Source organism: Pleurodeles waltl, chromosome 1_2, assembly GCF_031143425.1.
Source record: "Pleurodeles waltl isolate 20211129_DDA chromosome 1_2, aPleWal1.hap1.20221129, whole genome shotgun sequence".
NCBI lineage: Eukaryota > Metazoa > Chordata > Amphibia > Caudata > Salamandridae > Pleurodeles > Pleurodeles waltl.
The window spans coordinates 1,197,674,303-1,197,701,380 of record NC_090437.1 but is presented as its reverse complement, the minus strand read 5'-3'; the positions used below and the strand labels follow the sequence as shown (position 1 = coordinate 1,197,701,380).

Below are 27,078 nucleotides of genomic sequence, written 5' to 3'. Positions count from 1 at the left end.
GGCCCTCCCTCCCACTGTTGCTTCCGTGACCCCAAGTGTTGCTTCTGTGACCTCACCTACCCTTCCAGTGTTGTTTTCCATGAACCTCACCCGCCCTCCCAGTGTTGCTGCTGTGCAGGTGTTGCTTCAGTGCCCCCACCCTCCCTGTGTCGCTTCAGTGCCCCCACTGTCTAACAATTGACAAAGACATAGTAGGGGCATATTTGCTCATGCGTATATACCCTCACTTGTAATATAATGCACCCTGCATTAGGGCTGAAGGCCTGCTGTACTGGTGACTTACAGATATTACAAGCAGTGTTTTAGGGGGACATGGCACAATAGTCTGTCATGTTGTGTTTTCAATTTTGGGAGCACCTTGTCACTCAGCCTGCATAATATTGCTGCTGGGTCCCTGGAAGTGGCATAAGTTGTGTTGCAGCTCTGAAGTGCCCTCTTCAGAACCCATGCCCTAGGTACCAGGAGTACCATTTACTAGGGACTTACAGGGGGACTGAAGGGCCTGGTTACTTGGGGATCAAATGACCAGGTGTCTTGTTTTAGGAAAGGCACACTGGCAATGACAACCTAGTTAGCAGGAACCCAGGCACTTCAGTCAAACTTGCATCTAAAAACCAGGAAAAATGTGTGTGTGTGTGTGTGTGTGGGGGGGGGGGGGGTGTTACTGCACCCAGAACCTAGCTCCCTACAGTGGTCGAGCAGCTCTGGCTTATCCAAGGGTAGTGTTAAGCATTTGTTGAACACAGAGTGAATAAATGAGATTCACACTCGAGAAGAAACTCGAGGCCAATTTAGAAAAATAGCGCACATTTTTATATTAATGTAGACACCAAGATCTACAAGATCGGGCTAGTACTTTTTGAGTTAGCATTTTTATTAAAAGGCAAAGTAAATACAGGTGTCAGATCCGAGGCATGAGGCTCAAACTTGGTAATGGTATACTATGAATAAAATATACACTCCTTAGGGTCACTTGCAAACGACTTAGAGGTTTGATCTTCTGGACTTCAGATAAGTAAGGACCAAGATCCTTAGAACCACCAGCAACTTTGGGTTACCTGCCCAGTTGTGTCTGGGTGCAGAGTTGCTAGTTGCAAGGGTAGCCTTGGATGCTACGTTTGAAATCAATGGGGGAAACCTGTAACAGAAAAAGGCTGCAAGTGGGGACTCTGAGACCATTGGGCAGAACCCAAAGAAGTGGGGTTGAGGGTTGACTCTGCTCTTGAGGGTCTCTGGTGCAAGGGCGCCTCGTTGGTAGTCTCAGACTTAGGCTGTGGGACTTGGGTGCAGAGGTATTTTGTCCAGCAGCTCGCTTGCATTGGTGGCTCTCACTTTTTAGGTCGACCTGCAGCCTAGCAGATCATAAAACACGCCCATGAATAACCAAAAAGTTGACTCTCACACTGGCCTATCAGACCAGCCCGTGGGGTACTGTTTGTTTGCTTTATTAGCCAGCTTGACCCGAGTAGGGTTGGACTTGAAATGCACTAATTCCTTGCACTGAAGGAGGGAACGATTGGAACAGCAGCTACAGCCATGGGGGGCTTTAGGGTGGAACTGGCACCTCTCATCCAGCTCCACCTGCACACAAAAATCTGCATGCATGTGCCCAAAACCAAGACCTTTCTCTCTAATCTTAAATACAATCACCATAAAAGAGCTAACCGTAGAGGCATCATGGTTAGATTGTTTTTTTCCCTGGCTCTTTCATTATTCTGTGCCTTTTGTTTGGTAAATGAGAAGTCCCTTCTAATTAAAGGCACACATTCAACTAAATGGAAAAAAATAAACATTGGTAAAGCCAGTAGGTCTAGCCTATGCAAGATATATTGGTTATTGCCAGTGTTTGTTTAGCTATGTTGCACAGAAGTGCAGTTAGTGTGCAGCCTGGCTGAAAATAGAAAAAATATTGATGTAACATGGTCAGTGCGGACTGTGACATAGCGCTTTTTTCCTTTACATTTACCTTTACCCATGCTGCATAGCAGGCACGCTGCTGTTCAACATGGTTAAAACACATTGACATCTATGAGCTTTTGGATATGCACGACCTATTGGCTTTGTCAACGTTTGTTTCCAAATGCAGTGCTGCATTGACAAAAAGTAAAGGCACAGCAAACTGGTCGAGTAGGCCATATCTTTTGGGTGTCCCAGTGTTTATTATCTGAAACTTTGTGTCAGTTCCACGTCATTATTTCAGATTAATCAATTACTTTAAAATTGCTTCATCTTGGGAGATTACTCTGAGTAGTGTTCTGTCTTTCTGGAGATTTTATGGTCTGAGTGCAGTGTCTTAGAGCTGGTATGAAACATCGCTGCAGTTTCTAGAGCAGAGCGCTGGGTCTCCTCCACTTGGCTGTCTTTGGAGTCCATATCTCTTCATTCCATCAGTTTATTGTTGCGACGGGCCCCTCTACTGCCAGCTCCCATGGCGGCTGTACACCGCTTCCAGACAGACCCCGATTCAGGTGAAGAGGAGAACTGCTCCAGTTGGATCGTCATAGAAGTGCAATGTATTGTGAGCCTTGATCTAGAGTTTTGCTCTGTGGGGTAGGGGTCGGCGTCGGTGTCCTGGAACTGAGGCCTCACATTTGGGCCTACTTGCTTTGAGCCACCAGATGGGTGAATAGCAGGTCCTGCCCATGCCTTCCCCATGATCTTCTGTGCGTAATGGACAGCAGTGGCTGGATCATGAAGGTTATATACAGTACTTGTAGAGTCAGTGTGTGCACCAGCTTGTGCTGGTGCATTGCCTGGAGCTGGGGTGGCAGTTCACGGCACCGCACAGTCAGTCTGCTCCTGCCCATTTAGGCCAGCGCATTGGGGGTCAAGGCCAATGGACCCACAAAGACCCACAAAACACCATGGGTTGGCTGCTGGCAGGGATCTTTCAGGCTCCAAGGTATGGGGGAAGGGCGGTTGAAGAGTCAAGGGGACCTGCAGGTCATCATCATAAGGACACAGCAGGATGTGAGGCGAAGCAGTTGCAGAGTCAATACACCCCTCTGCAGGATTGCAAGCCTCTGCACTATTCGGGCCCCAGTAGCCTTAAGTTAAGCTGACTGCAAGGTTCACTCAGTCAGGGGGTGAAATACCCCTCACAGCCCATGTGATTCCCTTCCTGGCATGATCCACTCTCATTGCAGGCCCAATGCAGCAGGGTCTATTTGCAAAGTCCAGGGGTACCCGAGAACCACTGCATGTCAGGGGCACAGTCCAGCCCACAGCAGCAGAGGGCCAAATGGAGACATTGCTCAGTGTAGCTCGTCCCTGTCTCGGCAGATGCCTGAATAGATGGTGTAGGCCCAGAACTCGCAAGCCTCAGGCAGTGACACTCCACACAGCTGGGCCCTATTCCAGCCCAGCCTCCACCATGAGAAATGGTTGTAGTGGCGGGTCCTCTCAGCTCTTGTGCTGCAGCACTCGCCCTGCAGTGATCTTTAAGATCCAGCCGAAGGCTCACACAGAGGGATGTGCAGGTCACGTTGGTGAGAAGGCTCGGCAAGGTGGCTGCTCTCAGGGGAGTCAGCCTTTCCCTTCAGTCCCTATCAGGACCCCTGCACCTTTCAGCTTTGTGTTCTTCGGGTACAGAAGCAGTGCTTTGGCTGTCGAGGAAGAAGCAAGAATTAGGAGAATGGCGCAGTTAAATGACATATTGGGCTGTTGTAGCGGAGTGCAGGGCCTGTGCGTCCACCATCTTGGCTTACCAAGCCACACCCCTACAAAAGTACTTAAACATTGTTAAAATCAGCTATATCATAGCCCCATTTTCCTGCATTGTCATTAGTGCAACGCCATAGTTTGTGGCTTTCTCAAAACATGCTTTCATTAAAGATAGCTGTACACTATCTGCCTTGGCTACTCTGCACTTATTTTGAAAGAACTATGTACGTATCTGTTCCACAGTGTATATTCACTTTACTAAGCAGCTCTTGCAGTCTGATTGCCCGAGTCCTAGCATGCATACAAGCCATCTTCACCCAACCGTGCATTACGCTCAATGGGGGCTAGGAGGAAACCTTCCAATAGTCAGGATGTGTTAATTCCCAGTAACTTTGTGATTCGAGCCCACAACATCATTCCTGTTACCTAGTTTCATCTTCCATACCCACCACAGCCTTGCATGAACTACATGTTACCTGGCTAATGAGGCATAATGTGGAAACTCTGAGTGAAGAGTAGATGGGTGAACGTTTCTTAGCTGTCTAGGGTATGCTGCTAGCCTGTATGCTTGAGCACGTATTGAAGGTGTGTGTAAATTACAGTTTATATAACTATGAATGCCTTAGACATTCACTCTTCATTATTGGAATAAGCATTACCATTAATCCTGGTATTGGAGCACCCAATACCCTGTATTGCAGTGCTACAAAATATAGATCTAGTTGCAAGTGTGGGTTAGATAAATAACATTTTGTACACAGTCTATAGCAGGCGTCACTATTTCTATGAGTTATCATAGGAGTTAAACCTACTGTACTATTTTGCTAGCTAATGTGTTGGCATTGTGGTTTAGTTTTAATCTCTGAGTGGTACAAACTATGTACGCGATCCCTCTTGCTAATTTTAAACTGCTTCTGAAGAGCACCATCTGAAAGGAAGTTGATTCTTTTGTTTGCAGTGTTACTTTTTTGTTTTTTCCCTAATGTAAATAGGAAAATGAACATTTGAAGAAATTTCAGGTGACGTGGGAATTGCACAACAAGCACCTTTTTGAAAATCTGGTTTTTTCGGAGCCACTTCTGCAGAATAGTTTACCAACATTGATATCGCAAGTGAGGTAATATTCTATCTATCTGTCTGTCTGTCTGTTCTATAGATAAGATTGTGAAATATAAACTAATGGAAGTGGTTCATTATATATTACTGCTGATAGTATGGTAAAACTCCTAAACTGACTTCATGTATTGTTAACGTAACTCCAGACATTGAAAAGGAAAATCCTGCAGATTGTTTGTATTCATATTGGTTTGTTGTCTGAGCATATAATAGAAATGGTGTACCACGGTTACATCAAATGATGCTTGTAAATTTGGTGATGTGTAGTGAAAATAGCAGTATATGAAAGAGGATGAGAAGTGACACATCGAATGAAAACCAACAGCAGCTCTATTTAAAATTATTTTTTTAAATGCAGTGAGTTAAAATGATAAACTGTGGAAGTGGATGAAACTGGTGTATCTTCAAGAGATTCAACACCAGTCCTCCTGCAATAACTAAATGAATTCCATGATATGTAAGTAATCCATAAAATGATATGAAATCCCAGAGATTCCAGAAATGCCAATGGGTGGACCGACTAAATTAAACTCCAAGGCATACTTGGGTCTGCTGTTTAGATGGGAAACAGATAGTGGCATATAGGTAACGCATACACATGAGAAACACCCATTAGTATATATAATAGGTAAAGTTGTGGTTGGAACAGTCAGAGAGAATCTGGAGTATTCTTCTGCTCTCACTTATGGGCCAATTGGCTTGTCGAAAATGATGTTCTTCCCTACATGCCTGTACATGATGCAGTGTTACCAGTCCCACACACTAAATTTTAACAATTAGACAATTTCTGCTCTTGCTGGTTTTGTCACGAAAGAGGCGCAGAGTAAAGCTATGTACCCAAATGGACTTTGGAAACTTGAGGTCTTGAACCTGCAAAGTTAGAACTAAACTTCTAGCTAGAAATATGGTGAGATGGTTCAAGAATAGTAAGCGCAATGAGAAAAATGACTTGTTGGCATGCGTGGCCTAAAATCACCGGGCAAACTACTTTTCATGGGAAAATGTGGTCCCCACAGATTACCCTAGCCCCATCAAACAGGTGAGGGGGTGTGCCAATGAATGGTGAATGAACGAGTCTTCCATGTGCTTCAGAAATGAAGATGTGGGCCATACAACTTTTAAGGAAAATAGGTACACACATGTTGATGGACCAGTGGGGAAATATGTGAGTGCAGAACTCGTGAACCACTACCAAATAAGCACATTTAACATGAAAAAGTACAGGCAACATTTTGGATTGGAAGCTGACCAACTTGTGTACTATATCACAGTAGAGTGAAGTGTGGGCTCACTTCCTGAAAATCCATGGATATTCTAAAACTATGGATGTCCTGCTTAAGATGGGCAAAAGGCGAAATTCATATTAAATCTGTACAAAGCTTTGAGAAGTGACGAGATTAGAGGGCCACTTAAAGTTAGGCTGAAGACACTGACACGCACAAGCCATTTTCAGACGTAGAACAGGAATTCTTGTCTAGTGTCAAATAATGGCAGGTTCAAATAGGGCCAGTGTATTGTATTGCCTAGACCCAGTTGAACCCCTCTGAAACTGAGCAAAACATATTAAAATGATAGCAAGTAATTGTCCAAGATGTCATGATGCAACTGCTGACTCCTTGCATAGGATGTTGTCCTGCAGGATTATAGCTGAATATTGGGCCCAATTAGTTATTAAGCTGTGTATTCTGTTAGAAGACAAATCCCACTTTTATCAATTAAACAAAATGAAATGTGAATTAGTGGCCCTGGCTGCTTTCCTTGCTAAGCATCTCATAGACGCACATTGGTTATAGCCTGGCAGCCCGAAGTTGCTTGGGAAAACTATTTTGAGGATTAGGCATTGGGGTAGGAAACCATGATCAAAGCTGCCAGAAGTGGCGACAAGGTTAGAAAGGATATGGAAAAATGGTTGGAGATACTGAGAAAATTGACACATCCAATAGATGGCAGACCACCATGAGTGCATCTCGACAAATGGCAGGCTAAAGAAAAGCATGGGCAAAGCCAATAGGTGTTGCTGATGCAAGATCTATTGGCTTAATAATGTTTTTAGCCATGAGAGTCTCTGCTTTGGCTCAACATTTTGTGATTGTGGACAAATCACTCTAATATCCTGTACCTAAATAATCATGACCTGTTCCAACTATACTAAACTGCAAAAATAAACATAGGGAGTGGATTAAAATAATGGAGCAGGGGTTTGGTGTAGGCAGAACGGAAAGAGCAGCGGGGGTTGATGGAGCCGCTCACAAGGGAGGCAGCAAGAAAGCATGGTGTAGGAAGAAGCACAGGGGCGAGGAAGAGTAACAAAGTGAGGAACATATTCTTTTGCGGGCATCACCATTAGCAGGTACAAAACTAAACCTCTCTACCCTTTTGGCACATAATTCACACATGCTTTTTGTAGTCATTATTATAATAAGTTTGCAAAGAATATCACACGAACACTCTACTTCAATCACAGCGGAGGGACAATACTAAAGTTTAATTAATCTAAGTGATGCTGGAAGTGACGTGTCCCAAGCAGTGCCCAATTAGAAGGCAGCAAAGAAGCATGATGTCAACAAATAGCAAGTAAGGTGCAGGCTAAAAGCCCCTTTATAGTCGTGTTTTTTTTTTTTTTTTTTTTTTTAATAATAAACATGAAATCCTCGCCATAGCAACAGGATGCACGGGCTTCCTGCAGGCTTGTCCTAATGCCTGTAAAGAGGGATCTAAGAGGTAAGAGCGTTAAATAAATCTAAAATATGCATATAATATATACACACATACAATCTGGAGAATAAATGCAGCATTGAATAGTGTAGGGGAGAAGTCCGTTGCCTACTGCCTACAGGAAAAAGGCTTATTCAAACACATGTTGCTGATATATGCGTACAAATACTGGTAGTGATTACATTAAAATAGTTGTATGGACTGTCAGTAGGCCCTTTTTTGTATTTACCCCTGCATATGAATCTATATAATCAAGAAAACAATAAGCCATGCAAAAAAAAGAAAATGCTGTTGCGAATGGTGACCATCAAGGAAAGAATATTGTTGTGGGCTGTGTAGAAACCGAGTACGTCTTCAGAAAATAATGAAAAATATCTGAGTTCACCCCTCAGTTGAAAGTTTGAGTATTGTTCTTGGAGCAGTAGTGCAAATTGTTCCACACTACTTAGGCCATAGCTGAGAAACCTTCGTGTAAAGTTTGTTTTTCAAAAATAAGGGCATTTCTGGAGTGCTTCCCTGCTTATGATTATTATTTTTTACTGTCTAGGACGGCAGTCATGTTTATAGGGGAGCCAATGGACCTCGGTGGGGATTGGTTTTTTTTTTTTTTCTTTGTTTTTTTTTTTTTACATATTTTATACTCTGCAAGGTAATATGTGAATTTCAGCTGTATAGAATAGCAGTCATGCAGTTAGTGGAGCACTCGCAGTATTGATGACTGCTCCCACTTCCTGATACTATTTTAAACAGTCAGTTATGTAACTACTGTCTTTGCGGTAGTAAGGGTTGTAATAGAGCGCTGTAAGCCTAAAATCTTGCTATTCCCTGTGTCTACCCTGGAAATTGCAAGCCCCAAGCCATAGTCCTAATGCTGTTCTGCTGAAGCCTCACTTTATTGCTTTTGCTCTGTGTAAGGAAATGCCTCCTTGGCATGGTTACCCCCTGACTTTTTGCCTTTGCTGATGCTAAGTTTTGATTTGAAAGTGTGCTGAGGCCTGCTAACCAGGCCCCAGCACCAGTGTTCTTTACCTAACCTGTACTTTTGTTTTCACAATTGGCACACCCTGGCATCCAGGTAAGTCCCTTGTAACTGGTACCCCTGGTACCAAGGGCCCTGATGCCATGGAAGGTCTCTAAGGGATGCAGCATGTCTTATGCCACCCTGGGGACCCCTGACTCCGCACAGACACACTGCTTGCCAGCTTGTGTGTGCTGGTGAGGACAAAACGAGTAAGTCAACATGGCACTCCCCTCAGGGTGCCATGCCAACCTCACACTGCCTATGCAGTATAGATAAGTCACCCCTCTAGCAGGCCTTACAGCCCTAAGGCAGGGTGCACTATACCATAGGTGAGGGCACCAGTGCATGAGCACTGTGCCCCTACAGTGTCTAAGCAAAACCTTAGACATTGTAAGTGCAGGGTAGCCATAAGAGTATATGGTCTGGGAGTCTGCCAAACATGAACTCCACAGCACCATAATGGCTACACTGAAAACTGGGAAGTTTGGTATCAAACTTCTCAGCACAATAAATGCACACTGATGCCAGTGTACATTTTATTGTAACATACACCCCAGAGGGCACCTTAGAGGTGCCCCCTGAAACCTTAACCAACTACCTGTGTAGGCTGACTGGTTTTAGCAGCCCGCCACACTCGAGACATGTTGCTGGCCACATGGGGAGAGTGCCTTTGTCACTCTGTGGCTAGTAACAAAGCCTGCACTGGGTGGAGATGCTTATCACCTCCCCCTTGCAGGAGCGGTAACACCTGGCGGTGAGCCTCAAAGGCTCACCCCCTTTGTTACAGCACCGCAGGCACTCCAGCTAGTGGAGTTGCCCGCCCCCTCCGGCCACGGCCCCACTTTTGGCGGCAAGGCCGAGGAGATAATGAGGATAACAAGGAGGAGTCACTGGCCAGTGACTTTTAGAAATCCTCCATCTTGCAGATGGAGGATTCCCCCAATAGGGATAGGAATGTGACCCCCTCCCCTTGGGAGGAGGCACAAAGAGGGTGTACCCACCCTCAGGGCTAGTAGCCATTGGCTATTAACCCCCCAGACCTAAACACACCCTTAAAATTAGTATTTAAGGGCTCCCAGAACCTAGGAACTCAGATTCCTGCAACCTAAGAAGAGGACTGCTAAGCTGAAAAACCCTGCAGAGAAGACGGAGACACCAACTGCTTTGGCCCCAGCTCTACCGGCCTGTCTCCCCACTTCTAAAAGACACTGCTCCAGCGACGCTTTCCCCAGGACCAGCGACCTCTGAATCCTCAAAGGACTGCCCTGCTCTAGAAGGATCAAGAAACTCCAGAGGACAGCGGCTCTGTTCACCCAAGACTGCAACTTTGTTTCAAAGAAGCAACTTCAAGACAACTGCGTTTCCCGCCGGAAGCGTGAGACTTGCTACTCTGCACCCGATGCCCCCAGCTCGACTTGTGGAGAAACAACACTTCAGGGAGGACTCCCCAGCGACTACGAGACTGTGAGTAGCCAGAGTTGCCCCCCCTGGGCCCCCACAGCGACGCCTGCAGATGGAATCCCGAGGCTCCCCCTGACCGCGACTGCCTGACTCCCAGATCCCAACGCCTGGAAAAGACTCTGCACCCGCAGCCACCAGGACCTGAAAGATCGTAACTCCAGTGCAGGAGTGACCCCCAGGAGGCCCTCCCCCTTGCCCAGGTGGTGGCTACCCCAAGGAGCCCCCCCCCCCCCCCTTGCCTGCCTGCATCGCTGAAGAGACCCCTTGGTCTCCCATTGATTTCTATTGGAAACCCGACGTGTGTTTGCACACTGCACCTGGCCGCCCCCGTGCTGCTGAGGGTGTACTTTCTGTGCTAACTTGTGCCCCCCCCCCCCCCCCCCCCCCCCTGGTGCCCTACAAAACCCCCCTGGTCTGCCCTCCGAAGACGTGGGTACTTACCTACTGGCAGACTGGAACCGGGGCACCCCCTTCTCCATTGAAGCCTATGCGTTTTGGGCACCACTTTGAACTCTGCACCTGACCGGCCCTGAGCTGCTGGTGTGGTAACTTTGGGGTTGCTCTGAACCCCCAACGGTGGGCAACCTTGGACCCAAACTTGAACCCAGTAGGTGGTTTACTTACCTGCAAGAACTAACAAACTCTTACTCCCCCTCGGAACTGTGAAAATTGCACTAGTGTCTAGTTTTAAAATAGCTATATGTGATTTATTTGAAAAGTATATATTCTATTGTGATTAGGAACTTTGAATAAAGTACCTTCTCGCAGTACCTTTCATTTAAAGTATTACATGTAAAATTTGAACCTGTGGTTCTTAAAATAAACTAAGAAAATATATTTTTCTATGCAAAAACCTATTGGCCTGGAATTGTCTTTGAGTGTGTGTTCCTCAGTTTTTGCTTGTGTGTGTACAACAAATGCTTAACACTACTCCTTTGATAAGCCTACTGCTCGACCACACTACCACAAAATAGAGCATTAGTATTATCTCTTTTTGCCACTATCTTACCTCTAAGGGGAACCCTTGGACTCTGTGCATACTATTCCTTACTTTGAAATAGTGCATACAGAGCCAACTTCCTACACTCTGTAACATACATAACAGGGTGCTCACTTTAGACGTCCCAGCAACTTGATTGATAATAAAAATGAACATTTGTAATCATTTTTTTTTTATTAAGCTGCTGTAATAATTTAATGAATGTGTTTGAATGTTAGATAAGTAGTAGTCCTGCATAATTGGTTGAATAGTTGTACTGAGTTGCCCTTATATTTTGTGGTTACTTCAGTCCCTGTTGAGCTAGCTGTGGCCGTCCACTTTTTCACACAGAAACAGAATAGGTCTAAAATGTTAGGAAAATCTCATCATTGCTTGGAGAGAGCAAGGGTGTGACTTTTGATCAGTCATAAATTTGTGGTGATTTCCAGATAAGAACATCTGCTGATAAGATACCCTGAACAACTTTGGTTGATAGTTATAACAGCCTAGATGTTTTATCCTAATTGCTTTAAACTGAAAATCTACACTTAATATTCTTTTTGCCAGACAAACTACTTTTCTATGGGGATATTTCTGATATGCCTGTGTATGTTTGGCAGAAAGTGAGTGGCCAGGCAAAGGCTTTGTTTAGCTTGATGTGAATATTTATTGATTCTTAGGCAGTTGCAGTGACGTGTGGAACATGTGACAGGGACTTGTGGAGCATTGTGTGCTTTCTGCAAAAACATTATACAATTTATTCTTTTAATCTTTTTTTTTTTTTTGTCCATGGACACACGGACTGTCAAATTTGAATAGTGTTAAACATAATTGCTAAGGCATTTAAAGACACTTGTCTGCATGTGTGTATGTATAATTGGTCATATTTGAGTATTTCTGTAATAAACATGTACAAAATATTGAAAAATCTAATATTGGCCAAGTAAATAGGCTCGCAGCCAACAGCAGATCTATTGGCTTTGCCAATGTTGGCTTATCTATATATTTGCAGAAGACAGTCTCTCTTTGAAAGAACTTGGTTTTGTTTTTTGGTTATAGACCTAGTCCTGCAGGCTTTTTTTTAAATTATTTTTTTATGTAATTTCTTTTAATTGTTTGTTCAAACTGGTGATTCGTTTCTGACAGAGGTTTAGGTAGATGACATTGCAATAGTCACAATTTCTGTTGATGCTATTTCTGATTCTCCTTTTTACTGTGGTGTGAAATGGTTGTTAATTTTAGTCATTTCACTTGATGTTGGGGAAGTTTAATACTATCTTCTTATAATCCATGCTATTGTGTAGTAGTCTAGATGGTTTAATGGTGCAGTGGTGTGATTCATAAAATGTATTTTCCAGTCTGTCTGAACCAGACTAATTGTCGTTTTGAATTTGCCCTCAAACCTGCAGACATAACTAGATTTCTAAGCATAGATATGTGATGGAAAACATACCTCCTCAAAATGTGCTGATTAGTATGTCGATAATCATCTAATGGCCAAGCAAACATTGTGACTCTTTGGGCTTAGTTAGATTTTATACATTACTTCTTACTTTCCATATATTTGTATTGCAGGCTTGGAACAACTTCACACGACTCTTATAGTGAAGATATGTATACTACCTTGTTACAAAGGTATCATCAATTGGAACAGGAGATGGGTCAAGTTGCTGAACAATGGCATGAATGCCAGAAGCGAATTGATGATTATGTAGATGAGCAGGTAGACTTTTTATTAATCACTGTTTGCTTTAATAATGATGTGTTTTACCTTTTTTTTTTTTTTTTACTAAAAAATGACCTACCCTTCTTTGTAACCAGATAATAATGTTATATTTATTATGCACACAATCATCTCTGCAGTAGGAATAAATAAAAGAAAACAAAATATAGAAATTAACCAGAAAATATAATTTGAATGGACAATAAGTCATTGATGATCCAAGGATTCTTTGAGCAGTTAGTTCCTTATCTTGCTGCCCAGCTCAGGTTTGTTTCCTTACCTTTCACAACTGAAACATGTACTACCCCCAACAATGTGGAGGATGAGCATAGTGTCCATACTGGACTGCAGGGGTTCAGTTTACTGCAGAGTACTGTTGTGTAACCATTTTAGTTATAGCTCCATGCACGTTATTTTAACACACTAGGCCGCTGTGCACTTTAACCTAGATATATTTTATTCAGTTTATCTAACTGTTTTTGCCTAGGCGATCACTCTGTTCTCCAACAAGACATTCTTGATCACTCTGTTTTTCTTCCAAGGCTACAGTACGGTACATTGCCGGGGGTGGTAGAAGTTTAGTCTCCAACATTTTTAGAAAACACGCATCCCTACTTAGGGACATTTTCTGAGAACATCAGCTGTGTTATTATAAAAACACTTCCTTGTCCCTTACACGTTAGAGGGAGATTCCAGCCAGGGGACCACAACTGTTTGCTGAATGCTTTGCTACAGATGCTAACGCAGACCGCAGTTCTTTGCTCAGGTATGGGGGTTGATGTCTTCCCAGGGGAACCTGAAGGGCAGAATTAGAGCTTAACATGCTGTGCTATATCATAGCCTAGGTAGGAGCTAGTCCATTGAATATAGTGACAATATCATAGCTTTGTTTTTATGCTTCACTCTTCTCGTCACAATTTTAATAGTCATGTTGTGTTGTCCTGGTTATTGCAGCCCACGCTTTGCTATCTAAGATGCAGTTGTTTTATTAAATTAAACTCATTATTATTGAAACATATACTGCTTCTGTTTGTCATTTATTTATGAGACTGAATTGTAAATGAGAGAAACGGATGAGACTTGAGTGACCATGACTTCCCTGAGAAGCCAAGTATGTCATGTGCTCGGCTGCCCAGTCATCTCTATCCTTGGGTAGAGATGAGGCACTGCTAGTTAGCTGGGGCAAAATCCAGATTTAAGCGACAGGTGCCACCCGCAGTGGGTTAGACTTAGTCTCCCACACCGCGAGTGATTCTGCCGCTCAAAATCCAGTAGTCTCCTTAGAAAAATGAGAGCCTATGCAACATGGCGCCAGCAATATTTGGTCAGGCTCTAATTTTCGGGTCCTCCGGAGTATCTGTCTCATTATATACAATGACTCCTCGATACCGTATACAGAGACGTCAGTGGTACTGAGGATTTCAACCCCAGCTACGTAGGTTATCCTATCTGAGGCTGTTCAATCTTGAACTTTAAAAGGAAAAACCTCATTTGGTGTGCCTTCTCTGAACATATAGGGGGTTATTACAACTTTGGAGGAGGTGTTAATCCGTCCCAAAAGTGACGGATATACCACCAGCCGTATTACGAGTCCATTATATCCTATGGAACTCGTAATACGGCTGGTGGTATATCCGTCACTTTACCGTCACTTTTGGAACGGATTAACACCTCCTCCAAAGTTGTAATAACCCCCATAGTCTGTCTATGATGGCGAATCCACAGCAGATACAAATAGTAGTTAATATGAGACAAACTCTGACACTGCACATATATTAGCAAATGGCCTAATGGCTGGGGTGGGGGTCCTCTAAGTAACGATGGTCCAACCTGGCCTTTTTTGGCCACCTATACACCACATCCTGCAGTTGCAAATTTAGCGGTAGCTGATTTTCGTCGCTTATATAGAGAATTAACAGCAATATATAGACTATTAGTACAATTCGTAATGCAAACATTAAATACAAACCCAGCACGTGCTGCTCCAGCACATCCACATGCAGTAACGACAGGTATAAACCCTGCAACTGTACATTCAATCATGGTTAAAGTACCCGCCAAACGAGAGGAAACTCCGTTTTGGTTAGCACAAAAAATAAATGTGCTGGAGGCAGTATTTCTCCATACGGGACCTCAGGATAAACATAGAATATTAACGATGTGCTTGCCATTTGGGATGGTCCTTACAGTGGATAACTGTAATACATGGGGCATGGTATTTGCCGCGCTCTATACATCCGCACACTGTATACCGACACTTGCTAATTTACCAGAGGTGTTGAAACACATTCAAGATGAATACGGGGCTGCCCCGGCCCTAGATTTGGGGATGCAATTGATTGGCAACTTTTGCCACAGTGTCCTCAATCATTTTAAGTAACCTTAAAGGGGAAGCGGCCATACTTGATTCCAAAGGCAACACCATTAAACACAGACTTCTGTGGAGGGGAAAGTAGCAGATCTGAAAGAGACGCTACCAAATGTCCATGTTGTACATACACTTGGACACCAGCGCATTGGGATACACGTTGCTGGAAATACATTGGCTGATGAAGTCGCAAATTCTGCTGTGGCTGCTGTAGCTACAGTGACTCGTTTGAGTTCAAAACCGGACGCAGACATATGGGCTGCCGTGACCGCTACGGCTGATGGTACTCCCTATCCAAAAGGATTTCCTGACAAATATTCCTACCAAATGGGAGGTATGCTGAACGCTGAGGTTAAGATGCCAGGCGTAGGGGTACGAGACATTCCCAATAAAGAGATAAGATCACAATTGATTAAAGCAGCGCATGAGGGGGTGGCATCCGCCCATGCTGGTGTGGTGGCTACAATTTTGATCTTGCAAGCCCGTTATTGGTGGCCAGGCCTCTACAAAGAGACCAATCAGTATGTCTAGGTAGGAGCTAGTCCATTGATTATAGTGACAATATGATAGCGCTGTTTTTATGCTTCACTCTTCTCGTCACAATTTTAGTAGTCGTGTTGTGTCGTTCTGGTTACTGCAGCCCATGCTTTGCCCTCTAAGATGCAGTTATTTTGATTAAACTCATTATTGAAACATGTACTGCTTCTGTTTGTCATTTATATATGAGACTGAATTGTAAATGAGAGAAACGGATGAGATTTGAGTGACTACGACTTCCCTGAGAAGCCAAGTATGTCATGCGCTCGGCTGCCCAGTCATCTCTCTCCTTGGATAGAGATGAGGCACTGCTAGATAGCTGGAGCAAAACCCAGATTGGAGCTACAGATGTCACCTGCCGTGGGTTAGACTTAGTCTCCCACACCGCGGGCGATTCTCCTGCTCAAAATCCAGTAGAATGAGAGCCTACGCGACAGTATGGTTACTATTATATTGTATACGGCTCTACATCAGCAAGGGGTCTTGAACTACATTGTTTGTGCCACTGGTAGCCATCTTAGGTCCTGTGGCATACAAGACACTGATTACACTGAAGATACCAGCGCTTCACTTGTCCTCGGAGGTTTCAGTCCCTCCAGTGTTTGACACCGAGAAGAGTCCTGCTTCCAAGACCAGCACTGCTCCAGAGGGAGCCAAGCTTCATTCACAAAGAGCCTTTCATAGTCTACGCTTGCCACTGGGCCTGGGCTCACTCAGCATTGACAGCCTTTTCTGGCACCTGAGAAGCCTCAAGTAAAAAGCTCCAAGCCTCTAAACCAAGCCATGCCATCAGGGCCCGGAGCCATTGAGCCAAAACCTTTGACACTAAAGTAGACAACCAAACACATCTCAGTGCCATCCTTGCTGGTAAGTTGCATTACACGAGCAACTGCTTTTCTGTAACAGCCTGATGTCAGACAGAAGATGATTTTTCATCCTCAGTGTAGTAAGATGTTATCTCGTCCTCCATTACAAGAACCAGGCTCAACACTTAAGAAGAGGAAGCTGACATTTGAAGAGGCTGTTACTGAGGGAATGCTCACATTTCACATACCAAAGAGACTCAAACAGAAAGACACCAGGCCTGTTTCCTCAATCTCCTCCAATCTCTGCTTCTCCACCACAGTCACACTGCTTTTCTCTTTCCTGTACACACTTACTTAGACCAAGGTAGTCGGTTTGCTTAGACTGTTTTCAGTGGGATCCTGCTAACCAGGACCCCAGTGATTGTTCTCTCTCCTGAAAATGTGGTTGCTTTGTCCTTTAACCCCACAATTTGCATACTGGTGTACCCCTGTAATTCCTTAGTATATGGTACTTAGGTACCCATGGCATTGGTATACCGTGGTCACCCATGGGCTGCAGTATGTATTATGCCACCCATGGGAGCCCATGCAAACTGTGTCTGCAGGCTTGCCATTGCAGCCTTCATGAAAAGGTGCATTCACCCTTTCGCTGCTGGTCACTACACCAGGTCACTAAGTCTTTCCTGTGGTAGGCCCTTTCAGTCCAAAAGGCAGGGTGCAGGTACCTGTGTGTGAGGGCACCCCTGCATGAGCAGAGGTGCCCCTGCAAACTCCAGTACCAATCCACTGGACTTCGTAAGTGCAGAGAACCCATTTTACCTGTGTACTGGCCACAGGTCTGTGTGGTCCAGCTACATAATTCAAGCTCCAAACCTAGTCTTATTTGGTATCAGACATTCCAGAATCATAACCCACTACTAATGCCCATATTGGTGGTATGATTCCATGCACTCTGGGGGCTCCTTAGAGGACCCTCCTTTCCCCCGCGTATTGCACCCACCAGTCTTCCAGGGTTTGTGGGCAGCCCATGCTGCTACAGCCCCTCAGACAGGTTTCTGCCCTCCTACAGCTTGACCAGCTCAAGCAGGGGAAGGCAGAACAAATGATTTCCTATTGGGAGAGAGGGTGCAACACCCTTTAGCTTGGAAATAGGTGTTACAAGACTGGGGAGGGGTAGCCTCCCCATGCCCTCGGATTCCTTTGAAAGACACATTTGGTGCCCTCTTTGCATCATCTGGTTTCCACCAGTCCAGAAACCTTTGGTGTGAAACCACACAAAGGAAAGGGGAGTGACCACTCCCCTGCCCATCACCAACTCAGGGGAGGTGCTTAGCGCTCTTCCAGGTGGCCACTTGATTATTAAAACACAAGAGAGTGGTGGGAGTAATACCGCCCCACACGTACTCCCAATACGAATTTACACATCCATATACCACTGGAAGTGTGGGGTGGTCGGAGTTAAGGGTGAAACTGGATTAGTGCACCCTCAGCTAATAATGCCGATTAGGCGTAGATTAGTTCTATGGGAGGTGTGTGTAGAGAGTGTCTATGGAAGTGGCTGTGTCTACAAGAGGGAGTTCCTTTTATGGACTAGGTGGTCTTCCACACTTAATAGTGTCATGCTTCATCATTTGACCACCTAGCCCCACCCAGGTAAGATAGTACTACCTGGGCGGACTCAACCTCGTTGTTAAAGGACTTCCAGTGGTGTATGGCCACTTGATTTTATCATCTTAAAAACAAGATGTGCAGAGGCCCCTGGGAGAATCTGGTAGGTCAGGGCAGGTATCTGACATCAGTGACCCCCCTCTGATAGGTGGTCACCCTGCAGAGTGACCAAGCCCCCTGTTAGGGCTATTTAGGGACTACCTTGTGGGTGGGTCCCTAGATTGGGAGTGCAAAACTCCACCAGGACTCCTCTGCATCAACCTCTTCTGCTCCTGGCCATGGGAGCCGCAAATCCAGAGACAACCTTGCCTTAGAATATTGTTTCTCTAGCTCCTTCTGGCAGTTGCAATATTTCCACAGCTGTGCATCCTCTCTGGTCGGCAAGACTTCAGCTGCACCAAATAAGCAAGAAAGAATCACTACTGTGAATCCGCAGGCACCTGTTGGGATCTGCTCTCCATAGGAACTGCTGGGTCCTCCAACACAGGTGGTGATTCAGAGTAGTCCTCTTGGTCCTCTGTATTCTGCCTAACTTGGGAGACAGTGAGCCCTTGTCTCTCCTTGCAGGGCAGAATCCCTTTGCACTGCGACTCTTGCAGCAACCAAGGCTTGTTGACTCCTGCTCTGAGGCGTCTTCTGGCTCCAAGTAGCCCCGGCCTCCAGCACTTCATTCTTGCAAGGACAGTCTGTCCTCTGCTGTTCCAGGGATGTGGGACTCCTCTCTAGGTGTGCTGACTGGGCCTCACTGCAACTTAAGTGTGCCTGCTGCCAGTGGGTTGCCTATGGGGGTTAATACTGCTTCTGCTGGCTCCCCCGACTGCTGATGGTCGGCCCAGACTCCCCTTAAAGGTTTGAGTCCCCTGGACCTTGCTGGTCCTTCTTTTCTCTGCAAATCCTCTTCTGTCCAGATGTGCACTTACCAAGGTTTGTTGGTGGTGCACCTGATCACTGACCCATCTGTAACTTAGCGTCAGGCGTGGGACAGCTGCCGTACGACTTCAGGGAGTCCGCTACAGCTTTAGGGCTCCACAGCTGATCTTCATCTTCCACCCTCGACCCAGATCTTCACCCACAGAAGGGTAGGCAGTGGATCCTGCCCCACCTAGACACTCCTGTGTAGAGTGGACTCTGTCCCCTTCTTTTGCGGGTCCTCTTCCAGAATCCATCGTTGGGTTCCACTGGACTGGTCCTGTTCTTGCAAAGTTCCTTTTCCAGGTCTCCTTGTTATTCTTTGGGAAGACCAGGTAACTTTCCTCTGCTCTCCTGGCTGCCGGGGGGGTCATCAAGGTACTCGCGTCTTGGGTCCCTAATTCTCCCAGCTCCCTTCTAACTATCCCTCATCCTAACTTCGCATTCCACTATTTTAGTATATGGTTTGGTCCCCCCAGGCCCCCAGCTGTTTTCTGTTATTTCTTACAAATGCTTATTTTTCTATGATAATTCCTAATAATAATAATATTATTGCAAGTGCTTTACACTCCTCCTAGATAAGTATTGGCTGCTCACCACAGCTACCTCTAGAGAGCCCTGGCTTCCTAGACACACACTAACTAACTAAACTAACCTACTGGACCTGGTAGAAGGTGCAAACACCATAGGTGTCCACCAATAGGCCAGCTTCCTACAAGATCCATGGCAGGAATATAATGTGGACACTCAAGATGTCGCCATCTTCAGCCCTTCCTGAGTAAGGCTTTACCATTGCAGGGCTCGACTGCTTCATGTCATTCAAAGAGTAGCAAACCTCTGTGATGTGCAGTGTTACCTTACAGAGGATGAAAACTAGTTCCTGGTGGAGACCTTATTTAAAACTGAGGTCTGTCCAGTTTTGGCTTATGCTTCTGAGCATGGCCAAATGGACAGTAGAAAGTTCTATGATGCCAGTGAAGGCTAGGGTTGTCAAACCTAAAATAGATTTAAAAAAATTTAAGCCAGTGCTGGATGACCCGCTTTGAATGTGGGATCTTGTACCATCTGACTCCATGGTAGTGCATACTGGTGGTAGAACAGGAGATTCACCAAGTCCGGATAAAGAGTGGTAACACAGATGTAGCCAGAAAGCGTGTTGTAGTGGGAGCAGCAACACGGTGATGCATAACTCATCTGTGGGCCTCCTCAAGTTAGGACAACCAAAAGCTGCAGTACTCCCTTCCAAGATAGGAAGGGGCATGGATCATCCTCTTATTTGATGGGGGTTTAGAGGGAGGGCCTTTAATATGGGCTGGGGGAAGATGTATTTTGCTTGCAAAGGAAAAAATGTTTATACCTGCGGCACATTTCTCTGTGGGTGCAATTGTTCACCCTGTAGAAATCCACATGAGTTCTGGAACACTGCGGTCTTTTGACATTTCCAGAAGTAGGCTGGAAGGCTGGAAACCAGCACCTGTCTCTGCTTTCCAGTTGTACTTTAGAGACTGCTTGTTTTTTATTAAGAAAAAATAAGAAAAAGCTCAGGTGGAGATGTAAATCTTTGCCCATACATGTTTTTTTCTTGAATCTGGCTCAGACTGACAATGGAGAGAGTACTGTCATTCCAGAGACTGATTTGAAATGATGTCAGATACACCCAGAAACATCAAATAGTCTACAATGTGTCATCACTTGAGAAGTGTCAAGAGAGTGGACCAAAGAATTAAGGTGAGCTTGTAGCTAGAGAGGAAACTGGCTTTTACCTCATAATACTATTGGTATCCTGCAGATAAGGAGAGAAGTGTTCATTTATTTATAGTTAGACCGTGGCAATTTCCCTATTATATTTTATCCTTTGCACTCCCAAAACTGCTAGTTTTTGTCCACTTTTCTTTCAACCGGCATGGTAGAAGTTATTAAGAGCCCTCTTTCCACGTTAATTGAGCCCTTATGGGAACATGGATACATTTGCCTTGACACCAAATGTTGGAAATGTCCATAGAGCCACATTGCCAACTCAGTATTTGTCTGCATCCTTTAAAAAAATGTTTTTATCAATTTCCATTGCAACAAAAAAGCCAAATAAAATAATAAGAAAACAATAAGACAAGAAAATCGGTAACACTTGGAACCAATATCATAAGTAGGGGAGAAAGGGCCAGTGACATTGAAACTGACACCGCCTAGAAAGAAGAATAGAGACCCACATTAGTATACCCCTGCTCCCCAATGTCAATATTCATCATAGTCATCCAAGCCCACAGCCACTCCCAGACAAACTATGGCCTTATTAACCATTCCGTACCCCAACCATCACATCAACCATATGCCTTCAGCAGCAGACAGCCCGGCCCCTGCTGTGACTAGTGGGGCAGCAGCAGATGAAGAGACCTCAGAAATAGGGTCATCAACAATAAATTGACCATCCCAGTTCGCTCAAGGACAAGCCATCTTAATGTCCCAGGCTGGCAAAATCGGCATCTTCTGCACTCCCCTGACCTTTCCCTGCAAAGGGCCTCCCTCTCATATTCTGCCCATCTCGTCAACTCCATCTATGTATTTCCATCCCCGAGACATCTTCCAACTCATTGCGATCTGCCTATGAGCAAGATTCGGGGACAGGTCCAGAAATCTGTCCCTAGCCTTCTGAGGCACAGCACACTCATGAAGGCCCAGGAGGCACAGCTGAGGACTAAGCTCACTCTCGATTGATGTTAGCATGAACCATTGTCGGGCGTGGACGGGCCCCACAAACTTGTTATTACGATGAACCAACTGTTTATCATTACTGTGAAGACTAATACTTCCAGGACAATTGCCCCACTAGCGATTGTTCGTTTTACTTTGTGATTTAATGTTTCTTTTTTATTACTGGTTTGGCTAAGTGAGTTTATGCTTAGCCTAGAATTGAAATTGGGAAAATGTTTACTATGTTACTCATTGGACATCTACACATTTACCACATGCTTTGTATACCACACACAGTCACTCGAAGGACCTTCGATGATGTCCACAAGTAACTATAATATCATTACCTGGAATGTGCGCGGAATGGGCTTTAGTCATAAGCGACACAGAATACTTGCTCAATTAAACCGCCGCAAAGCACACACACTGTACTTACAAGAGACACATCTGACTACACATGAGGCGACTATATTGTGTAGGAAGTGGAGAAGGCAATTATTCCACACTTACTATTCTGCATTTGCCTGTGGAACGGCCATATGGCTGTGCTCCGGAGTCTCCTTTGAAGTGACCAAAACTAAAATAGATAATGGCAGATATGTGCTGCTCTGGGGCACCTTAGATGGAGGGCATGTGGTGCTGGGAAATCTCTATGCCCCCAACACTTAACAAGATACTTTTCTGACATCTTTATACTGCCCTGGTAAATTGGGCACATCTACCCTGGTTGCTGGGGGACGGCTATAACGCAGTATTGCACACATTCAACCGATCAACCCCTTCCTTCCCCATTGCCTGGCACCACTGCCCATAGGCAGGCCGAGGCACTAAAGGGTTGGATACAGGGCTGGACACTAACTGATATACAGCCTGCTAGGAATGCAGGGGTGCGTGAATATTCATTTTATTCTTTTCCACACTGCTTGCATGCCCGCCTTGATCGTATACTATACACTACTTTACTGCAGACCCATATAACCCACACTACTTACTTTGGAAAAACACTGTCTGATCATAACCTGCTAGAATTGACAATGTCCTGGGGGAAGGTGCCCACTCTTATCCCTATGTGGTGGTTACAATCACAACTCCTGGAAGATGCGGTTCTTAAAGACAACTTAGCGCAGTAATAGATACTACAGAAAATGCAGGTAGAGCTTCCTCCCCATTAGTGGAGTGGGAGGCATTTAAGGTGGTGGTTAGAGGGGCGACAATGGGAGCAATTGTGAATGCCCCAGCAACAACAGCAAAAAATTTGGTCGGCGTAGAAGTCACTTTAGGCCAGACAGAAACAGGTGCAGCACTCAATGCCTCACAGACCGCAACGTCGCAGGCGGCCTGTGCCGAGTAAATGGAACTCGGAGACTGCGCATTGTAGATTATAGATCATACAGGCAGCAAACTCACAGTGAAGGAAATAAAGCAGACACATTATTGGAACAAATGATATGAGGCAACCACTCTCACTCCCATCCTTCACATACTTACCCCTCGACTAACCAGTGCTGACACTCAGATCACAGCTTCCGTGACTAATGAGGGACAGACCTTAGAAAGCAGGCATTAGTGACTTTGTTACTAAAACCTGGAAAACCCGAAACTGATATGCCCTTTTATAGACCACTGTCATTATTAAACACAGAGTACAAAATACTGTTTCCTCCCACTACTACACAAATTGATACACAGATCAGTGTAGATTTGTACCAAATCGAAACGCATTGCTTCATATTCGCCGCTTGCACCACATTGTGGCTCAAGTGGGTGACATAGCTCTGGGACGGTTGTCTTTCCCTAGATCTCCGTCAGGCATTCAATACACTGAACTGGGACTACATGTTCGCGGTTCTTGAGCGTTTTGGGCTCCCACTAGCATAAATACATTGGGGGCAGCTACTTTATGCCTCACCCACGGCAAGGGCATGCACTGGACAGTGTATATCGGATTCCTACCCCATATTTCGTGGCACTCGGCAGGGATGCCCACTTTCCACCATGCTGTTTGTCCTGGCATTGGAGCCTATGGCACAACACCTTAAGCAGTGTGCTGCGAGATGGGCCATCGCGGTTGGAATTACAGCATACTCAGTTTCCTTATACGCTGCCGACATTGTTTTGTATGCACACAACCTGGGGCGGAACCTAACAGCAGCAGCCCAAATATTTACAGACTTTGCGCCCTTATCTGGACTTGAAATAAACTATAGTAAATCAATCACATTTTGGTTCTGGAGTACTGATATAGGGAAAACACAGCACTCCCTCCTGACTGACTTAAAATGGGGTGCCGGTAGGCGACAGATCAGTTCAGCGAAATTGCAGATGCCAGCAGATCAGGGGGCAGTGGGAGCACCGCACTTTAAGGCCTATTGCATAGCAGGACAGCTACAGTGGCTAGCATATTGGTTGGCTGGACAAAACCTAAAGGAAATAGAATTTACGCACTTCATACTAAGCAGGGGTCGGCATCATTATCTGATATGCCCGGGGTCTGGCCCCCAGACAATCTACAGCTCCTGCGGTGTATAGCCCTCCAATACTGGAAGTTAACCTTAAGGTATATCTCTGCCATAGAGCCATACGCACCAAATATTCCAATACTTGGCCTTCCCACAAACGTTGGAATTTTTACACAAACTAGGATACAACTATGGGCACAGAAGGGAGTGGAGACGATTGGATCGCTATTCTGGGATCGAACAATGCTCATTCACACTGACTTCACCCATGAACATAACTTGCCCACCTTACTGTTTTTGATACACGCTAATATATTACATTATATCAATTATTATTGGGCACCTGACAGGACTGAACCCCCGACACATGAATTTATCCAAGCGGTCTGTACCACAGGACACGGGAAACACTTAGGGTGGCTCTATAGAGGTCTACGGGCACACCAGTCGCCGCCCTTGATGCCCCTGAGAATCAAATGAGAGGGTGATGTAGGAAAGGACATCCTGGATAAAGAATGGGCCTCAATACTAGCATACCCTACGAAAGTATCACGAAACTCCAGATTTAAATGTATACAATACTCAGTACTGCACAGAGCTCATCTTACACCACACAGATTACACATTTTATTCCCAGCAGTATCATCCGCATGTCCAAGGTGCACGGCGGGATGAGGCAACATTATTCCATATACTCTGGAATTGCCCTAGTATAATCTCTTACTGGTCTCACATTGGATACTGGAGGAGGTAACAGGGAGAGATGAATGGCAAATGGCAGAATCTTGACTAAGTTCTTTTCTCACACACCAAGAATAGGAAGGTGACATCGCGATTTGCTGATTTAGACTTAATACTAACGAATTGCTTAATTACTAGGTGCTGGAAAGCCAATACGGCACCTTAAGTGACACAGTGGATGGCAGAGGTGGGAAAATGGGGTCTGCCTAAAAGCACAGCCCTTCGTAGAGAAGAGTACAGAGTGCTGCGGAGATGTCCAATAGCGCTGCAATGGGTCGCTCATTTGGAATCTTTTCAAGCAGACAGCGAGGCGGAGAGTGAATGATGTTGCATCTACAAGATGGCTTCACTGACAATAGGGATGTTTGGTATCAAACATCTCGTATTAATAAACCCCTACTGAATCCAGTGATGGATGTATTAATACATGCACTCAGAGGTGGCCCCTGAAAATCCTACCAACTCCTAGCGTGGGCACTGTCTTGCCAAAACCAGTACAGCCACCTTAGACTGAGTTCTGGCCCCCTGAGGTGAGAGCCAATGCTCTTGGGGGCTCAAAACAAAGGCCTGCTCTGGGCAGAGGTGTGACTTCAACTCCCAGGCAGGATGGACATTCCAGGGCGGGGAACTTCAAAGGCCTTGCCACCTTTGAAATGCAACCTAGGCCTCTCCAAATGGCAGAGGAGGCCGCTCCCAGTACCTGACCCCACTTTTGGCAACAGGACTTGCATGGAAGGAATTAGGCCAATAGGGTTAGGGCTGTGCCACTTCTCTAAGGAAATGATCATAGGAAGGGGGTAGTCACCTTAAAGGTAAGAAGCCCATTGGCTACCACCTGGCACTTCCTATAACACCCCTGAATTTGGTATTTTTAGGTGTCACCCCTGAACCCTAGAATCTGATTCCTGTCGACCTAAGAAGACAAAACAGATTTCACCCAGCAGGGAAGACTGAAGACACCAACTGACTTGGCCCCAGCCCTACCGGCCTGCAGTGGCAGCTGCAAAACTTCAAAAATAAAACTATAATAAACTTATCTCGAGCTGGCCAAACACCCATGCGCAATGTGCTGAGAGTAGGCAGAGTATCCCAGTCTGCCAGGCAGCAAGGAGCTAGGGCACTCCTGCCAGTACTAATGCTGCTTTCATGCTGCCAGCAGCATGAGAGCAGCATTTGGATTGGCTGCAGGGCAGGCTGGGAGCCTGTGCCTGCAGAGGAGCCAGAGCAGCGGCGCGGGAGCGGCGCGGCAGCGGCGAGTGAACCTAGTTAAAAATAAATAAAAAATTCCGTTGGTTGTCGTCCCCTCCCGCCACACACTGACCTGCCCATTTTCCACGCTGCGAGCCACGACTGCCAGCCTGTCTGCAACCATCAAAGAACATGCACCCAGAAGATGACCGTCCTGCAGCCCAGCGACCTCTAAAACATTGGGAGGACTGTCTGCCTTAGATAAAGACCAAAAACTCCTGTGGACAGTGGGTCAATCCAAAATAAACCATCTCTAAAGAAGTCGTCTGCCTGAGGAACCTGCGTAACAGCTGCCTGGAGCCACCTCTGAACCCAATGTTCTCGGCCCAAGTCCAAGGGACCTACCAGTCTAGTGAAGGTTCCCCAGCGCTTCTGACCAAGCGTCCACCATGGGCTGACCGCTGCCAGACTCCACAGCGATGCCTGCAGTCTAAATATGAGTACTCCCCCTGACGCAATCTGCCCGGTAAGGCGTTTCTGATGCCAAAAGGCACCCCTGCACGCTGAGCCCTTGGGGCTTGGGACCTGTATAGTTTGAGTCCCTAGGACCTCTGGCATCTCAGCTTAACTGGGCAGCTGTGGGTTGACCTCTCCCGGCCAGAGCCTGCAGCCTCTTTCTGAAAGTAATTTCCTGCATTGAATAACATTGGGCGCCCGAGGCTATGTTGGCACTTTGCACCCAGCTGCCCTCGTGCCACAGAGGGTGTAAGTTTGGTGCTGCATTGTGGCCCCCCTTGTACTTACCTCAACTCCAGGGGATTGACCCCTGGCCCTGCTTTACTCACCAGGAAGCAGAGCTTTAGCGGATACCCCTGTTTCCACTGGATAGCATTGGGTGCCCGACGCTGTGTTGGCCCTCTGCACCTGGCTGCCTAGGGTGTAAGTTTGGTGCTAACTTGTGGCCCGCCCTCAGTGCTCGCCTCAACCCTTGGAGACCAATCTCAGACACTGCTTATACTTACCTGGGAGCAGTACA

The 27,078-nt window shown here is 45.7% G+C and overlaps 1 protein-coding gene across 5 annotated transcripts in view; it reads left to right on the top strand.

Moving 5' to 3' along the window:
• Positions 1–27,078, top strand: part of FAM193A (family with sequence similarity 193 member A) — a 306,086-nt gene that overhangs the window by 70,518 nt on the left and 208,490 nt on the right. For all 5 annotated transcript variants that reach the window (XM_069203630.1, XM_069203636.1, XM_069203652.1 and 2 more), the window contains 2 exons: positions 4,656–4,780; positions 12,531–12,678. In XM_069203630.1, the coding sequence (XP_069059731.1) occupies positions 4,656–4,780; positions 12,531–12,678 (273 nt within the window). The remainder of the gene's footprint in view (positions 1–4,655; positions 4,781–12,530; positions 12,679–27,078) is intronic.